The sequence below is a fragment of the Channa argus genome, chromosome 5 (assembly GCF_033026475.1).
Source record: "Channa argus isolate prfri chromosome 5, Channa argus male v1.0, whole genome shotgun sequence".
NCBI lineage: Eukaryota > Metazoa > Chordata > Actinopteri > Anabantiformes > Channidae > Channa > Channa argus.
Window position 1 is genome coordinate 11,234,855 of NC_090201.1, and position 19,399 is coordinate 11,254,253.

The 19,399-nt window shown below is 39.4% G+C and overlaps 1 protein-coding gene across 5 annotated transcripts; it reads left to right on the forward strand.

Annotated features, from left to right (window-relative positions):
• The first annotated feature begins 920 nt into the window (after positions 1–920).
• On the forward strand, positions 921–19,383 carry srpk1b (SRSF protein kinase 1b). 5 transcript variants are annotated; one of them, XM_067504870.1, is made up of 16 exons: positions 921–1,019; positions 1,683–1,737; positions 10,277–10,404; positions 10,591–10,699; positions 12,387–12,474; positions 12,617–12,704; positions 13,702–13,808; positions 13,964–14,129; positions 14,728–14,753; positions 14,869–15,094; positions 15,217–15,648; positions 16,088–16,182; positions 16,396–16,503; positions 17,088–17,157; positions 17,464–17,556; positions 17,874–19,383. In XM_067504870.1, exons 1-16 carry the CDS (start codon positions 1,007–1,009, stop codon positions 18,056–18,058), a joined length of 1,989 nt encoding a protein of 662 aa, XP_067360971.1. In that variant the 5' UTR covers positions 921–1,006; the 3' UTR covers positions 18,059–19,383. The 5 variants fall into 5 exon arrangements, with proteins under 5 accessions (XP_067360971.1, XP_067360972.1, XP_067360970.1 ...); XM_067504871.1 differs by lacking the exon at positions 921–1,019 and adding an exon at positions 1,124–1,579; XM_067504869.1 differs by lacking the exons at positions 921–1,019; positions 1,683–1,737 and adding an exon at positions 3,964–4,119.
• Positions 19,384–19,399: the final 16 nt, after the last annotated feature.

The window sequence follows — 19,399 nt, forward strand, 5'->3', positions numbered from 1 at the left end:
GAAACAAAACAAATATAAGTTTAAAAAATCTAAATAGTGACTCTAACCTTATAAATGCAAAATCAAGCACTAGTTTCTGTAAACTTTACAGATTAAATGAAAATGCCAGACAAACACATGAGCATTTGCAAACTTACTGTAGGTTGAAAAACAAAGACATACAAAGTGAATTACAAAGTTATTAATTGTTTTATTGCATCGTTTATTTCCTAATAAGATGCATCCTTGTTTTATTCAGGATGTGCAGGAAGTTCCCGCTACAGATTTTTTTCTCTGGATCTACTTGCTCATGGTGGATGCAATCTTGTAGTTTTTATTTTATTTTTTTTATTATTAATAATATATTGGGTGTAAAAATAATTACATTTTCAGTTTTCAGTCAGTTTAATCAAATCACTAAAAACAAAATACAAATGACATGGTAAATGGTCGCTTATATAGCGCTTTCATCCAAAGCACTTTACAATGTAGCTTCCCATTCACCCATTCACACACACACACACCAATGGCGGTGGCTGCCATTCAAGGTGCTCACCTGACCCACCAGGAGCAACTTGGGGTTCAGTGTCTTGCCCAAGGACACTTCGACTTGTAGCCAGGAGCGGGGATTGAACCACTGACCCTGTGGTCCATGGGCAACTGCCTTACCAACTGAGCAACTGCCTTACCAACTGAGCTACAGCCGCCCCACATCTGTTGTGAACTTGTCAGTGAAAGCTGAAGACAACAGGATACACGCATATACTGCAAATTCAGCAAGAACCTTTTCCAGACTGTGGCAAGCTGCAACTGCAGATTAACGGAGGAGAAAAGAGTGGAAAATATTGGTTTGATAAATGTTTTACCATTTACCAACAATATCATTTATATCACACGGTAGCATCAATCGTCAATTTTTTTTGTGTATTCCTCCCCCTACGACACACACCACTACTTTTCGCGCACTTAGAATAATGACATTTCCAGCAGTCCGTGAACGCGACTTATTCCTCGACTGGTCACCAGCATGGAAAGAAAAGGTAACGTTGCTAACTAAAACAAAACGCGTTCACACACAGCACTTTTAACACACACGCTTTTATTCCGGACGATTATCAGACTAATAAATATTCAAAAGGGTTGTAACAATTAATGTTATAAAAAGGCACGTAAAAGCTGATGAAAACTAACAGTGGACCATGCGCCCATGTGTGTGGATTGTGTGGTAACGTTAACTGTATGCTAGCTGCAGCCATTAAGACTAGCATCGGAACGCGTTCAAGGATGTGCCCAAACTTTTATCCAGGTTACTGAGTGAATAACAGCTTCCCCAAACTACCAAATACTTCACTAGCACTCCATTTTACAGTACTAAACGTCGCAGTAAACGTCAGCGGGGCCGTGTTACGTTAGCTGCTAGCGTAAACTTAAATACCTCCCAACACACCGCTAAGGCCGGTTTCATTCGCTGTTTCATTTGAGAGAAGCTTTTACTTCAGCTAAGTCGCCCGCTAGCTCAGTGGAACCTGTCAACTACGAGTACTCTTCACATGCAGTCCGGGTCACACAAGGTACTTCATCTCTAAAGCCATGAACAAAGGTAACAGCTTTGATCAACAACAAAGCCCCGGTAGAAACACAGCCGCGAAGCTGACAGATGAGTGTTGTAGTTGGTGTCTAACGCTGGTGTCTTTACGTTTTAGTGCTCGCACTGCAAGCAAGGAAGAAGAGAACAAGGCCAAGGAAACCTGGCAAAAAGTAAGTTGCAAAAGCACACGCTGCTTGTTTTAATCGCCCAACTAAATGTGCGGTTGGGTAAATGTATAAACGGAAGATCAACAGCATTTTCTCATCGCCTGTAAACGCTGCCCTGATATATAGGGTCTTACTAAACAGAATTTTATTTAGATATTTTCCCCAAATGTGTGTATACATACAGATGTACTGTCACAATCATCACAAGTCCTACTGTCATAAATGTAGGGACTTTTCTGTTACACCAGCTTTTTTATTTATTTGTATGTAAGTGTGACCTGTTCAAGAAAATATATATTTAATCTATTATTACTTGTTAAAGTTCATTAAATCAGATAGTCCTTTTAAGGAAATAATCTTTTGTTCAAGAGGCACATGGGAACAAGAAACACAACCTGCAAGAGAAAGATCCACAGACGACGTGAAATGGCGGAAACATTGATGAACAAAAGAATGTTCATCCAAGCGGTTGTTTCAACACAAAACTACATGCTATAGATGTATCATGTTGCTGAAGTCTGGGGAGCGAAGGCTCGCCTGTGTAGTCCAATCAACTAAAAAGCTACTGTAGCTCAAAATAATGGAAAAAGATAATGCTGGTTCTGATTTAAAAAAAAAAAAAAACATTTAAAAAGATGGTTGTTTTGTATGGGGCTGACGCGCACCCACACACACACCACACCAGGATGCACTATGAGAGGAAGATCATTTGGGCTTTGTTCTGCTGGACAACCTTGGGTCCTGCCATTCATGTGGCTGTTACACTTATCCACTTATTCCTTGTTGGCAGTAACCTTTTTCAGCAGGATGAGGCACCCTGCCACTCTGCAAACAGGCTCAATCATTTGAGGAACAAAACAAATAGTTTTTGATGTTGACTCCAAATTCTCCACATTTTAATCCTGTCAACCATTTGTGGTTTGTGCTGGAACAACAAGTTTTGTTCATAAGGGCCCCACCTCACAACTTACAGGTACAGTACTTACTGACACACTTACAGGAACTTACTGCCACCACAGCACAACTTCTAGAGTCTATTGGAGTTCATGTCTTGATTGGCCATGGTTGTTTTGTTGGTAGAAGAGTAACCTAACTCAGTTAAGGTTTAGTGGTCACAAATTTATTGCTCATTGCTCAGATATACCTACCAATATTTCACTGACAACCTGCAGCTTATGATGTTATATCATTGTGTGAGAGGACAGGTTATTTTCTTATTTCTACACATTTATTTCACCTGTCTTTCTTTATCAACTTTCCTGTGGACTACATTTCTGACCACTGCACCATCACCAAAGCACAACAGTCATGAGTTATGACTTATGAGTTTCTTGTTCATAAATATTTTTGTTTGAGTTGTGCAAATGATATTTTCTTATTTCCCTTTTCAGCCCTTTCTAAATTGGCTGTTATTATGACTACATTGCTCAGTTGCCTTAGACAATACCTGAGGATGCCAAGCATTCTACTAAACAAACTACGAGGCTTTGGCACAGCAGCTTCATCACATCCTGAATTGAATACCCATTTCTGAAAAGCGGATTATAATTAATGGATATATATTTACAATGGACACGAGATTATAATATCCTCGTTGAGTGTAATTTGTACAGAATGTAGAAATATTTGGTGTGTGTGTGTGTGTGGGGGGGGGGGTTCTTATCTGAATTGAAAGTGTAAAATATATATTTATTTAACCAAATTAGGCAGTGAGGAGGTGTTAGTTTTAATGTACTTTATTTGCTTCTAGTTTTGTGTCACAGCTTCTGCTGCTACTCTGTTGATAAAAAGACCAAATTCTCAGTCCAGTTTAAAATTAATAACTCTCCATTGTTTTAGGACACTGGCATGCACCAATGTCTATAACTGTATGGCCCCTTCTGGATTATGCTCTAACTCAACAAAGTCTCTAGTGCAATCATCCACAGTGCCCCGCGCTCGCTCTCTCTCTCGCTCTCTCGCTCGCTCGCTCTCTCTCTCTCTCGCTCGCTCTCTCTCTCGCTCGCTCTCTCTCTCGCTCGCTCTCTCTCTCTCGCTCGCGCGCGCTCTCGCTCGCGCGCTCTCTCTCTCGCGCGCTCTCTCTCTCACCCTTGTGACCATCACGCTCCTTCCCTCCCACTCTCTTGTGTCAGTCGCTCTGTTGTGACTGCCATGCAGAGAGGATGCAGCAGCCACTTCAGTTGAAGAACCACGGGAGAGGTGAACAGACCTGGTCCCAGGTCATTATTGGATATCCTTAAACTGCTGCTCTGCTTTGCCAAGACAAGTTTACGGTGTAGTGCTGTAACAGCTTTAGCTCAGTGTTGTATGGGTCATGTGGCTCCTGGACTGGATCTTCTCCATTAATACTGCTGTGGTGAAACTAGCCAGCGGCCTCACGTGCAAGTGAGTGGTACAGCAATTTGTGTGTGTGAGAGAGGGAGAAGAGCACAGTTAAGGGAAAAAAGATATCACAGTGCTTATGCTTGTAAAGCTTATTGAAAGTTTGATGATGGGACACAGGGTAGTAGTGTTTTGGTTTATGTGCGTTCACCTGTTCACTCAGAGCGTAGCTGAGTTATTGACGGCAGGTTCATCTTTTATTAAGAAGAAGATGTTCAATGTGCTTCACTAGGCAGCTGAACAACCTGTTTATGTATTTAGTTTGCCTGTGTGCAAGTGAACAAGAACTGAACTTGTAATGTCCCAGGTGCATTTGTGCTGCCAGTTTTTGAAAGAGCATATCAACCACTCTACCCCCTTTTCCCCCCACATTTATTTCTGCATCACAATATGTTTTGTTTTGCATAACTTCTGACATGGAACCACTCGTTTTTGTAAAATTCTTAGCCTCAGATGTAATTTTAAAACTACTGATGCACCCAGGAGATTGAACTAAAACAGCTAATGTTGAAACATATATATATAGTTACCAGCATGGTTGCTCTGTTGTATTTTGCTCTTCTCTACCAGTCATCACTGCAGTTGATTACATAACCCATCAAATCTTATATCATCTTCAGCCCACTACAGCTCTGCCTCCCTTCTCTTTGTCTGTCTGTCTTCACCCTGCTGGTTAACCACCACACTGACTGTGTGTGATTGGCTTTAAACGGGTCACTTCAGGCCATGAAAATGATGACTTTCCAGCTTTGGCCAGAGATTTGTTATTGTGCACCGAGGAAATCTGCAGTGTTTAAGCTGCTGGTGTAGTATACGAAGCTGTAGTGCGCATACTCTGTGTACATTCCGATTTGAAGGTAACATTAACCATGAAATTCCTAAGAATAATAATCATTACAAAGAATTAACATTTAAATGCTTAATTACAATACATTTCAAATAATATATCTATAACAGTCTAAGTTTGCTGGTTGTTGTAGTGCTAAATTAAATTGCTGCAGCACACTCATTTACACTTTGTGTGCATTGCACCCCAGACCATCAGTACAGTTACCTAGTGCTGCTGTTTTTCATTCCGCTGCCCCGGCACTTTGCATTGATTTTTTTATCTGGAGGGGTGGGAGGAGGGGAGATGTAAACTTTTTGGCCACACTCTATCCCAAAGAGCTCTTTTTTCCTGTTTGCTCCTAATTATTTTACTCTAGAGATCTAATAGGCCTGGAGGCGTGGTAACAGTACAGCCTGGAGAATTCAGCAGATGCTGACACACTTGGTCATGTCAGATGTGTGCACTCCAGAGATGGAGATGTTAAGTGGTTTTGGTTTTAGATTTTTTAGACTAAAAGATTTTAACCTACATTGGCCCAATCACTGACCTGTAGGGAAATGTGGCCTGGGCTACATTTTAACAAATTCTGTGTGCAAAGGGACCAAGTCACTTTCAAGACTTACCTAGATATGTTACGAGGTACAAAATTGTGACTGCTGGCATTGTGCTGTAAAGAGGAAAAAGACTCAAGCTCTGCATGTTTTTTTCCAACAAATATTAGTTTTATCTTTCATCTGATTTTGCACATCTTCTCTACATCATTATATGAAGTCTGTGTCACATCACACACCTTTTCACCACACCAAGATCCACGAATCAGGCATAACATTATGACCACCTCTGGAATTTAATGCAATCCAATACAGTGATTCTGTCATAAACTCTAATTTTACGGGGTAATAATTTCTCAGTTTTTAAGTTGAAAATTTCAGAAATGTGATAATTATACTCTGTTTATTATTAAAGTCATAGTGGGTAGTGGAGTCGTACTAGAGCGCAATGGGGTGCATTATACGAAAAAGTTTTTGCAGTGTTTTGGCCACCTCATTCATTTTGAATATGGTGGCCAAAACATTAAAACCACCTCTTTTTATAATACTCTAGTATGACCCCACTACCCCTTTTACAACCCCAATTCCAAAAAAGTTGGGGAGGTGTTAAAACATAAATAAAAACAGAATGTAATGATTTGCAAATCTCATCAACCCATATTTTATTCACAGTAGAACATTAAATACATATCAGATGTTGAAACTGAGACATTTTACCATTTCATGGAAAATATTAGCTCATTTTGAATTTGATGACTGCAACGTATCAAAGGTTAGAATAGGGGCTACAAAACGCTGGAAAAGTAATTGCCACAAATGGAGGAGCGTTTGACAACTAATTAGGTTGATTGGCAACAGGTCAGTAATCGGGTATAAAAGGAGCATTTCAGAGAGGCAGAGCCTCTCTGAAATGCTAAAGATGGGCGTTATATGTCTGGATTAAATGAGTAAGTAGTATACTTCATGTCATTGCACAAGTTTTTTTTTTGTAATTATAACATATATTGACTTATTTATTAGTCACAATTTGAATAGATCCAGAGCATAACACTATCTGATTAGTTGCAGTCTTTAATATTCTGTAAGACCAATGAAATTATTAGGCCTCCTTGCTGTGAACTAAAATTCTGAATGACAGGACATAGTGATCAGCAGACCTCATGCTGATCAATACATACTTATTACATAAAATTCTGTTCTCTAACAAGGCGATTAACTGCAAAAAACACAGCGTGATTCATGGATCGTTTCTGGATCATCATTTCTATTAATCGACCACTAAATGTTCTGGTTCAATGACAGTTTTTATTTAACCAGCCCTTCTGATCATCCTGTTCACATTTTGTCATCATGAGACCAAGACGACACCTAGCAATTGACAAGTTATTGAGACATGTACAGTTTTTGTTGGGGTATACCAACCACTACTGTTTTTTGTTTTGTTTTGTTTTAATAAATTGTTTGGGATGAAGAAATTACCATTGCATGCTTCTACTTTAATGCCCTACCCATGATATAATATCACCGTAGCATGAACTTTTTACATTTTCCATACATTTCACCTGAAAATAGAATATGCCTAACTTTTTGTGAGTAAGTGTATTTCAGAGATAATTTCTTTTTTAATTTGATAAGTCGCTATACAGCTTAAACCTTTATTAAAATTGTGAAGCAGAAACATAAACATGGCAGTCTGGCAGTTTGTGCTTAAAGAAACAGTGGTTGTTGCTGTTTTGTGCAAAAAATGTTTAGTGAAATGTTAGAATGGCATGAATATGAGATGATGATGATAATAATGATGATGATGGACTAATTAGGAGCGGAAGATATGACCAATGAAGTGAAATTGTGTTGTTTTGGTCAGACAAGGAGGAAATGGGGGAGCTGATGTTGTCCCTTACCTGCAATGCAGTGCTAGGCTGCATCACCCAATCATCTCCCAGCTGTCAGTGAAGAGGGCTGGGCCAGAGGCTGACGAAAGCCAAGGAGAGTTCTCGGTCAGACAGAGAGAGAGAATGTGTGAGAGAAAATGTAAGCGAGAGTCGGAAAGTGTGCAGTGGTGCCCTGTGCTCCAGGACTCGGCCTCAGTGCTCAGCGTGCACCAGAGATATAGCTCTTTTTTTTTTTTTCTTTTTTTTTTTTCTTTCCTCTCTGTGCCCCTGCTCTTATCATGTCTTTTCTCTCTTCTCATTTTGTTTGTCACCCCCTTCTTTTATATTTTTTGGCTTTCGGTGATCAACGCTGATCGCTGTATTGCTTCACTCTACCATTCCTCTCCCTTTCCTTCCTTTGGTGCTCTTATTTCTCCACTCCTCTCCTGTCCTCCTGCCTGCATCACATCTCATGGGCATCCGTGCATCTTGCAGGTAAGGTGTGTGTGTGTGTGTGTGGGCAGAGGTGGGAACTACAGACAGTTAAAGGTTATCTTTAGACATGTTGCAGAAGTCCTTGAAGTATAACGCTTGTTGTTCATGATGTCTGGCAGTCAGAGGCCAGTGAGCTGTCTCTGCCCAACTATCGATGTACTGCAGTAAGAAGAAAACTTGCATACACGATCTTGAAATGTATAATTTTCTCTCTTTTGGCAATAAATGTGTGAATGCTCTAGTTGGCTTTAGTATATGTTGCTCTTATTTGCTACCTAAGTTTGTATTTCTCCGCTTTTCTCTCATGTTGTCATTTGTCCCTCCAACCTCTACCATTCTGCCCCTCCATCTCAGCTCTTCACTAGCTCAACATAGTGTTAATTTCATCAGCTAAATTTAGATCCAGTGTTTGTCTTTTTGCATTGAAGGTTCAAGTGTTATTTCTTTATATTTAAATTTCACCAAAAACCTTGAGCGTTCAGTTTTTTTGGCAGTGAAAACATGTTATCTGTTATTATATCTGTTATTTGTTATAACTATATGTACATTAAGTACATATAGTTTCCTCCCAGCTCCTACTTTTGTTACAGAATGGCCACCCTACTAAAGCCAGTTTTAAGCCCTCTTCCTCATTGTGTTCATTGCAGTTATCATTATTCTAAATATTATACTGGTATGATATGAGGAAGAATATGTAGGGATGAGAAGAAAATTACCTGGGTAGTGTTTTGATGAATTTGCTTTCTACATGTGCGTGTGAGAAAATGGGGGAGAAAAAAAAGTGTTGTTTTGCCTTTACCACACGGTGTGTGGGATGACAAAGTTCTTACAGGTAAATGCTGTCACCACAATCATGAGGCCTACAGAAAGACTGGAGGCAGCACATGTTTTCTTTTAGTAACTAATAACTAAATGTAATACCTTCTATAATAATACAATTAACCTAACCTGCTGTAAAAACACTGAAGCAGTGTTGCTGTCTACTCACTCAAAGACTGCGATCAGACTGTAGGGAGATCTAGACATTAGTTGTACTGACAACAGCCTGAGCAAATAACAAATTTCTAGTGTAGCCCATCTAGTAACACATTTCTTCTGAAGAATCGAGAGAAAGTCTCGCAGCAGATGGGTGAAAGTGTAGAATCATAATTGCAGAAGGAACAATAAAATCTTTTTTTTATTTATTTATTTTTTCTCCTTGGAGGATGCCTCCTACATGAATGAGCTGGACAGATAAATCAGGAGGTCAATATTATTAGGTGATATTTGGATAAATGCAGCTGTACAGTACTAGCATTGGTTTAGTGATGGACAATGACAGTGTCTTTCAGCACCATGGACAGCACTTAGTGACGCTCCCCATCTGCAGGGGCCTCTTGTTTTTCACGTTTTACTTTCAGCTCGGTGTTTGTGGACCTGTTCATAGAAACAAACATGGTCTATGTTGTTTTCCAAAAAGCTGTCCTATATGAGCAACTGCATGGTTGGTTTCAAGTATTCAGCAATACAGTCAGTGTAATGTTAAACTGTTTGTGGTCATTTAAGTGTCCGCTGCTTTTTTTGTCATTCCTAAAATAACTTTGGACTGTCATGTGAGGAGATAAGATTTACAGGACAATTTATTGTCCAATTTACACAGGACATGTGTCTATATTAATGTAGTCTTTTACTCAGTTTCTTTGTCCCTCACAGGTGAGTAGTGTTTCTGTGTAAGGCTTTATCAGTTGGTGGCATCTGTACACCTACCTGCAAAGCACATTGTCAGGGCTGACACAACTCAATGAATGACCAAATCAAGGAAAAACATGTGTATAGAAGTGACTGGGTGTTATTGCTCTTACAATCTCCCAATGGGTATTGTAATTTAGAAAACACTCGAATTAAGAGCCTCAAAACATTCCACTTATTAGTTTTTTTATTATAACTCATTCTTTAAGCGTTTAAAAAAAATTATTTTCTGGTATTTAAAATTAAACATTCCCTTCAGTTTTATTGTTGACTTCCTTGAAATAACTCAGCATAAGAAATGAGTTTCACTTTTTTTAATAGCCAGACATATTTGCTGTGATTACTCGGTTTTAGCTTTAGCACTAGAATGAAATTAGTCCTGATAGATGCTTATTGATCTGCGGTATTGTAGTTCTCTTCTAACTGCTAAATGTGTCAGTGTTGTTACATCAGACCCTAGTCAGTCCCCAAAGCCGTAGAAAGTGACTTGTTTATATCAACTGCTCACCACACTGTTCTTACTCAGCTGTCTTAGAAACATTATTTACAGCCACACAGTCCAGCATTTTCCACCCTTTTTTTCACGTTGTCTTTCATTGTGGTTCCAGCCAACGTGTCTCTTTTCAGTCTCAAAGTATTCTCTGTCTTACTGTAGTGTCTGTGTTTTTCTTTTACCCATTCATTAGACCTGAGCCTCATGGTCGTGGAGGTGGGGCTCAACCAGGTCAGGCAGATTCTCCCCTTCCAGAGCAGGATGAGGAGATCCTGGGCTCTGATGACGATGAACAGGAGGACCCTAATGACTACTGCAGAGGTAGGGCCTCTCCCACTTTCTCTCTCTTCAAATTTTACATGTGCTTATATAAGGTAAGACATAGATGGGTTTGTATTTAACTCTTGTGGCAGGTATATTATCAACATTTAATGTCACATCCTGCTGTGGTCCAATTTTGTCTGAATAGACACACAACATTATCTGTGTGTGTCTGTCTTCTTTCAGGTGGCTATCACCATGTGAAGATTGGAGATCTGTTCAACGGGAGGTACCATGTGATTCGAAAGCTGGGCTGGGGGCACTTCTCCACTGTGTGGCTGGCCTGGGACATCCAGTATGTTGGCTCCTAAATTTGAATATGTGAAATATAAAAGTTCTGTTAATTATTATCTCTGCTTGTCTGAATAAGAATCTCAAATATGTTATTATTTTTCCTTACTAGCCGGCTTCCTTTAGTGATTACTGTTTGGATAATACATTTGTCAACTTTAAAACTGTAAATTCAAACCTTTTAAATAGTATACACAGTATACAGTTTTGAAATATCAGTTTAACATTTGTAAACCCATAATCATATTATGAGCAGACTTCTTGATCACTTTGTACCAACAATTATAACTTAATCTTTAGTCTATTGAGCTCTGTTATAGGTTACAGCAGTTAAATGCTTACATTGCGCTTTGTCGCCCTATGAGAAAGAACCCACTTTCAACTGTATACTGTTTCTGTATTTCCGACTACAGAGCTTGAATGTTAACTTTATAAGCAAGAGCTATATCTACTGATATTAGGATTCATTAATTAGCTGGCAACCGCATGTCATGAAACAGTTTTTTGTTTGTTTGTTTTCCCCCTATTATTTGCTCTACCCCTTTGAATATATATCTGTGAAGACTGGCTACATGACAAAATTTCCTGTCAGCACTACAGTTAAACAGCAACAGAACAAATAGCCTCCAAAACTGAATCAACTCCTCTCTGAGTTTGAATGCAGACATTATCACATTTATAAAGGAGGATTTACTGCAGGGCTGTTGTATTAGACCTACTATTCATCCATATCTACAACAGCAAAATCACCACATGGACCCAAAATATCTCTTTAATCAAATTGAAACTCGGTGAATAAGAATATAAATGAAATCAGTCCCCTATCACTGATCCTTGACCTTCTCAGTCTGCTGCTGACAGGGGGACTCTCAGCTGAGAGTTACAGCTGCTACAGGGTCCTGTCAGGTTTAGTGACTGTCTCAGTGTCCACCAGAAATTATGGCACAATAGGTTGAGTGGTTAGTGCATTAATTTGGGCAAATACAGCTTTAGATAACTTGTAGCTTTAGTTGCATGTAAGCTAACATGTTCATAGCAGTTAGCGATTAACCAAAAAGCTTGTTGTAGTGAACAGTAGATGGTGGACTGGAGACTGTAAATTGTATTTATTTCAGTAGTTATACTGTCCTTTTAACAATTATTTTGAGAAATTAGTGTTATTAGATAGTTTGGCTTTACCTGAGCTGTCTGCTCCCTCTGCCAGGGACACTTCACTTAGCCGAGCTCCACCCTCACTCATACACAGAGAATACTCCAGAAGTTTATTTTCCTCCATCCACTATCTGTAACAATCATCCTGTTTAGGGTTGCGGGGGGGCTGGCGCCTATCCCAGCTGTCACTGGGCGAGAGGTGGGGTACACCCTGGACAGGTCACCTGTTTATCTCAGGGCCAACACAGAGAGACATGCACAGACAGACAACCATTCACATTCACACCCACAGGCAATTTGGAGTCACCAATTATTTTATCATACATGTCTTTGTACTTACCAGTTAACCTAAGTTAATTAAACTCCACACAGAAATGCCCAGCTAGCTAGTGGGTTTGAACCCAAACCTTTTATATCTATGAGGCAAAATGGGTAACCAATCCTCCACCTTCTTGCCCCGGTTGATGTTAATACGCATTTAAAACAAGTTAATCTATTGTGATGACTTAAATAAGTGTGTGTGCGTGTGTGTTTTCCAGGGAGAAGCGTTTTGTGGCCATGAAAGTTGTAAAAAGTGCTGAACATTACACAGAGACGGCGCTGGATGAGATCAAATTGCTCAAATGTGTAAGGCACACAGTCTCAACAGCAAATACATTTTCACACACACACTGGCTCATTCTTTACATGCTTGCACCTCGTACTGAACTTATTCCAAGGCTCACAACTCCTGCTCGTGTGTGTGTGCGCATGCGTGCATGTTTTTCAGGTGAGAAACACAGATCCCAGTGACCCCAGCAGAGAGAAAGTGGTGCAGCTTCTAGACGACTTCAAAATATCTGGCATGAATGGAACTCGTATCCTCTTTTGTGAAAGAAACATTTTGTCAACAAATGCACAATCGCCCTATTAACTGATAATATTTACAATATACACTCACTGGCAACTACATTAGGTACACCTGTACAATCTAATGCAATCCAATACAGGAGCACTGTGAATTGTATTACACCCCATCTAAAGTAAACGGGCCAAAACAGCTCCACCACAAACTATAACCTCAATAATAAACATAGTAGAATTACTACCTTTCTGACAGTTTCAACTTAAAAACTTAGAAATTGTATACTGATAAAATGAGAATTAAAGGGCAGAACTGCTGTATTTGATTGTGTTAAATTGTCCAGGTGTACCTAATAAAATGACCATTAGGTGTATATGCTCACATATTATATAAGTTATGCTCAATTTTGGACAAATTGTAGGTTTTACAAATCTCTTTTTTTTTTTTTAAATAAATTTAGCAAAAATATATTTTACAGGGTTGATGAAAGATTGACAGCATTGAGCATCATTAAAATAGTAATTTTTAAGGTCCTGTCATTTAGTTGGAATGGATGGGAACAATGCAAAAACAGCAACTTAATAGCTTCTATTTTCTTTCTTCTGTTGCATCTCAGTTTGATTGCTTGGACATGTAGATTATACTCTTTCGAGTTCAAATAGCTACTTTACTGTTGAAAATCCAAGGAATAAAGTCTGATACCAGTTCATCATCACACTGTCCACCAGTTTACATATCAATTTACCCCAGTTTACCTTGTTTTTGTGCTCAAAAGGTGGATGTGTCACTTTTAAAGATGACTATTGCCTTAAAAGGCAAACAGCATTGTATTGTATTACACCCCAGATTCACACTTTGCTCTCCACAGATGTCCATCTGACATACAGGCAGCTGTGTGCTTTGGCACATTTTGATTTCATAGTCTCTTATTTGGTAACACTCAACTTTATTATTTTGAGGTTATTTGAGAAGTCCTATCATATTATTCCTTTGACTGTGCAGCTTTGCAGATGTGTGTATGGTATTTGAGGTGCTGGGATATCACCTGCTCAAGTGGATCATCAAGTCAAATTATCAAGGCCTACCCCTATCTTGTGTTAAAAGCATCATACGACAGGTACTATACAGCAATACAAAAACAAGATTTGTTTACAACTTCACGCTTTCTGTTTTAGGAATATATTTTGTATTTTGGTTTGGATGTGGTCTATACATTTTTCATTTCTACACTGCACTAGTAAAACACACTAATGTGTCTCTGCTGCACTGCAGGTCCTGCAGGGTTTAAACTACCTCCACACCAAGTGTAGGATCATCCACACAGACATCAAACCAGAGAACATTCTGCTGACTGTCAATGAGTCCTACATCAAGAAAATGGCTGCTGAAGCTACGCAGTGGCAGAAGACTGGCACAGCACCTCCCTCGGGTTCTGCAGGTCACACCCTTCTTCTGTGAAACTTCTGTGGTTTGATCAGTATATTGCTGACAACCAAGAGGTCTCTTTTTTTTTTTTTTTTATCACTGGGTCCAGTGCCTTTCAGCGTTCCATTGATGTGTTACTACAAATTTGAGGCATTATCATTAATAACTAGTAATTAACTAAATGTAATACTTTTTAGTAATAGTATTTGAATGTTTTAAATTGAACTAAATTTCACGATTCTTTTGTCAAGCGGCAAGCACTGGGCATCAATGGAGGATAGGAGGGTTTTTATTGCTGTACTGTAGTGATCGTCTGTATTTGATGTAAGGGTTTAGAAACTTGACGGTTCTTGTGGAATCTTCTAATAAAAGACGAGAGCTTAGCACGTCAGTATGAGTCACCACTGGATTGGTTATGGAAATTACCAGCTTGCTCTGAGGATTGTGGAGGATCCTGCTGAGCCGGGTGCCGCTGTAGAGGCAGTCTATTAGAACAGCTCGGTGTGAATCAACTCAGCCACCCCAACAGAATACTAATTATAGAAAGATGAAGGATGTGCCACATATGTTGTTCACTACTGTAATGCTCTGATTTTTCCTGTCTCCTACAGTGAGTACAGCCCCCCCACCCAAACCAGTGAGTTATGCTTTTTTATTATTAGACTTTGTAATGTGAAGCTTTGTGCAAACATTTCAAGTCAGGTCATAAAGCTGATTGCATAATTTTCTCTCCTCGTGTTCTTTTTCTGCAGATGGTCAAAATGTCAAAGAACAAAAAAAAGAAGATGAAGAAGAAGCAAAAAAAACAGGCAAAGCTGTTGGAGAAACGAAATCAGGAGTTGGAGGGAGGAGCAGCACCTGAAGGAGGGGAAGAGGAGGATGACGAAGAGACAACAGAAACCACTGAAGACACAACTTCTTCAGCCACGCTGTCCTTGTCTGCCACCCTGCAAGACATTTGTAACCATACAATCACAGGTGAATGAGCAGTCCTATTTAGAATTGACAAGAAAGATAAGGAATGTCATTTACTAAGTTAACAAATAATGTATGAATAATAATATTAATGCTACTAATAATAATCTGTGCTCTTTGCACAGACTCAACACCTGACAATCAGCCGCTTCAGGTGCCAGATATCAATGAACAGAGAGTGGATGTGAACATACAGGAGAACAGGATGAAAGTGAACTGCAACGGCCATGCCTCCACACCAGTGAGTGAGGCAAGCCCGGAGAACCAGGCACATGGGACCAACCAGTTGAAAGAGGAGCAGGAGGACCAACAGAATGCAAACCAAGTGGAAGACAACACAGGGACCCACGACTCATTAGGTAACAAGGAAGAGAATCGGAACTCTAATGGTTATTCAGGGGACCCAGACACTCACCTGCAGCAGCTTCCTGCCTCCCTCAGTCCAAACTCTGTTGCTGTAGAGCTAAAGGAAGGAGAGAAACAGGATAAGAAGGAGGAAATGGATGCTCAAGCAGAGAATAAAAGAACAGATGAAGAAGAAGAAGACAACCTGGATGGTTAGTTATAAAAAGGATCCCTTATTTTCCTTTTATTCCAATCGTAAATAGACACAGTAGAACGATCAACCACGGCATTACCACCCAATGGAGTTTTTGGTGTAGTGGACAGGGACCAACGAGGGAAGAAATTTAATGCTGTCCATGATCGATATCAGTCAGAACACACAGTGCATCACAACTTGGTGCATATGGGGCTGTGTAGCTGGAGACCAAAGACCCAGGCTAACCCTTGTCTACCACAACATTAAAACCACCAGGGGATGTATTCCCTGTTGTTTGGATGTCTAAGCTGCAGTTGTTAGTAGGCTGTCAACTTAGATTTTTCTGGTCTTTTCTCATAGGTCTCGATTTGTTTCATTTTTGTTATTCTTCCCTTTGCCTTTCTGCCTCTCATTTTTTTCTGTTTTGCCCTGTCTGTTACTTGTCTCTTTGACAGGAGCACCAGGCAATATGTTAGTAAACCCCCTGGAGCCTCTCAATGCTGAGAAGTTGCAGGTCAAGATTGCTGACCTGGGCAATGCCTGCTGGGTGGTGAGTGTACATTTATTTATTTATTTTTTCAAGGAGACTTATGAAAAAGTTAATAAGGTTTTTACCACTGTAAAGTATCTCTTTAAATCTAATATTTTAAGATCAAAAGCATAGGCTGGACCACAGAGAAACATGCACTTAAATATATACTTACTCAGTTTTTACTGAGTAACTGTTTTAGCTTTTACAATTTTTTTTTTCTTTTTCTCACAGCACAAACATTTCACAGATGATATCCAGACAAGGCAGTATCGTTCTCTTGAGGTGCTGATGGGAGCTGGCTACGGTACACCGGCAGACATCTGGAGTACCGCCTGCATGGTAAAGCAGACACAAAGAAATAAAAAACACAGATTGAAACTGAATCCAAAAAGAAAAACAAACTCAAACGTTTTTTTCAAAAACAGCACTAACAAAACTAAACAGTTTTTATCATAATCAAATATCACCCGGCAAATATCATATATTGGCTCATGTAAACCTTTTGCATATCTAAATCGGTTTCCTGTAGCCAGAAGAAATGTCTGACGTCAACCCATTATTCATTATGTGCATATGCATCCTCATGCGCATGCCCGTAGGAAGAAATGCAAACAGTCTGCTTTGCACAACACTAGTAGCCAAAAACTGCAGTGTCCCATTTAAATTCCCACAGAACCCATCATGTTTAACACTTCCTCCTATAATGAAATCTTTCAGTGCTTTAGAGAGTGATGGCACAAGAAATGTTCTAAAACAGCCCACACTGAAATAAACACTTGCTTGCATTAAAAAGCAGATACACACTATGAAGCCGAGATTAGTAAACAAAAGGTTTATAATTCTCTGAAACATTATCATGTCTAGATGGACCAATTATTTGGCTTTCTGATTAAACCCATCTATCTACTATCCACGTCTCCCAGGCATTTGAGCTCGCTACTGGGGATTATCTATTTGAGCCACATTCAGGAGAGGACTACTCCAGAGATGAAGGTCAGTGTCCCCAAATTATTGGATAATGGAGTTTAATTTCACTAGAAAAAACATGTTAAACAAGTGTGAAGGCCAGATGTAGACTTAAACATTTACTGGGAGCATATGATTCTTTGACAGTGATGATTAACTACATTAGTAGAAGAATCTGCAGGGAATATTAATTTTATTCCAAAGATTAATAAGATCACTTATAGTTCACTGCTAAGATGTTGGTTTATATCTCTTAGAAAAGATTATGTTCTCCCAGTTATTTCTGTAATTGTGTTTATCTCGGTGTTTTAACTTCTATGTGTCTCTCTGTAGATCACATAGCGCTGATCATCGAGCTGTTAGGTAAAGTTCCTCGGAAGCTGGTCTTAGCAGGCAAATACTCCAAGGAATTTTTCACCAAGAAAGGTAAACATACCCACCCCGCCACCAGCTGTTTGCTCTAGCTGAATCCAATACATCCCTAGCATATCCTCAGGTATTTGGTGTAGAAGTTGCTATTTCAGACCCAGCACCTGGTGGCTCAAGGGAATAGCCATCTGCTCAGTTTCAGGGCAGAACTTGCAAATGAAGATCAGTGCAGCTTTTTCTTTGTTTGTAGAGATGGTGCAGTGGATTTCTGTCACCCAAAACACTATTACACATTCTTAAAAAAACATGACACACTCTATAATGTGTAAAATATCTGATGATTGTAATTATTTAAATGTAATGCTTTCTCCCAGGTGACTTACGTCACATCACCAAGCTGAAGCCATGGGGTTTATTGGACGTATTGATGGAAAAGTATGAGTGGTCCAAAGAGGAGGCCCACTCTTTCAGCAGCTTCCTTCTGCCCATGCTGGACCTGGTGCCTGAACGAAGGGCCACAGCAGCCCAGTGCCTCTCTCATCCATGGCTTGCATCTTAGAGGCTACTTGTGCACATTGCCAGCCTCATATGGTGAAAGGATAGATGAGGTTTGAGGGTCCTGGGTCTGACAATATAAAGTAAACATTCACATTCATATCTGCAAGAGCCTGTGAATGCATTGTACCTGCATCAACCTGTCATGGCTCTCAGGGGCTACTTGCACACACTTTCTAATATCCAAACAGTAGAAAGAGACTGCTGCTGAGTCTTTGTCCTGTTATGGATTACACTGGTTAGAAAAGGAGCTCAACTCTTTCTTTTTTTTTTCTGTTTTTTACCAGCAATTATTGACCCAGCTATTTCTGTGCAGTGCTTTATTGTCTGTATTTTTAGCTGTAGAAAATGAATTTAAGAATAAAATTGCACTTGTCTTCAAATGTAAGAGAAGATGGGATGTAAAAAGAAACATGGAACCCTATTCTTTTCCTATTTAGATCTCTGATTAGCCAGATCTGTCTGCCAGTCCCCATGTTAGCTTATTACTTTGGCAATGTAAAGTGTTTAGAATTAAAAACTGCATAAAGCTAACAGTGTGGCCAGTTATGTTCTTAGCTCTACGAAGTTAGCTTTATCCTAGACTGCTTTTGTATATATGTATACAGACAGCACTACAGGATTAGCAGACATACAGTTCATACAGCTGAAAGTTGGTTATCAAGTCAGACTCACCCAGAATCACACTTCAATTTTCAGGAGAACTAAGCAGTGTAATCTCAGATTTTTTTTATAGGTATTATTTTTAGGATTGTTCAATGTCATCTTGGGGGGAGAGTGGGCATACTTGGTATGAAATAATGTGAATTAAAATTCAGATTCCTTCTCTGCTTGGCAGAAGACAACTTGGGTTTTAAACCTGGTTCATCTCTAAGAATGGCTTCATATGTAATTGCTGATAGTAGCAGTCAAACTAAATGTGTATCCGTGTGTGTACAGTACAGTGTACCAAAGACTCTGCCTTTAATCTCTCCTCCTCTGCAGCAGCAGCAGCATTGCACAGTGTCTGCAAGGGACCTCCATCAGTGTATATTGAAGGCACAAGTAATGAGGTTTCAACAAATCAAGAGGTTTTTTTTTTTTAACACTTTTTGGAAATGTTTTGAAGAATGTTTAGGTGATTTCCAGCTATATATTCGGAAAGTTCCGTTTTCACTGCATATTGAGGTGTTGGTTTTCAAAATAAGATTGTACTAAAAACAAGTGTAATTAGTCTTTTAATCCCCTTAAACATTTTTGCCTGTTTTTGCTACAGAATCTTCTGTCCATGACTTCTCTCTTCATTTGACTTTTCAATAGGTAATAAGAATAAACATTTTTCAAAATCGATGGATTGTGTTTTCAT

Coding starts and splice junctions, on each gene's coding strand:
- srpk1b (XM_067504869.1), top strand. CDS start 4,049: ATGTGGCTCCTGGACTGGATCTTCTCCATTAATACTGCTGTGGTGAAA. Junction 16,183..16,395: donor TGGGCAATGCCTGCTGGGTG/GTGAGTGTACAT, acceptor TTTTTCTCACAG/CACAAACATTTCACAGATGA. Junction 16,504..17,087: donor TCTGGAGTACCGCCTGCATG/GTAAAGCAGACA, acceptor CACGTCTCCCAG/GCATTTGAGCTCGCTACTGG.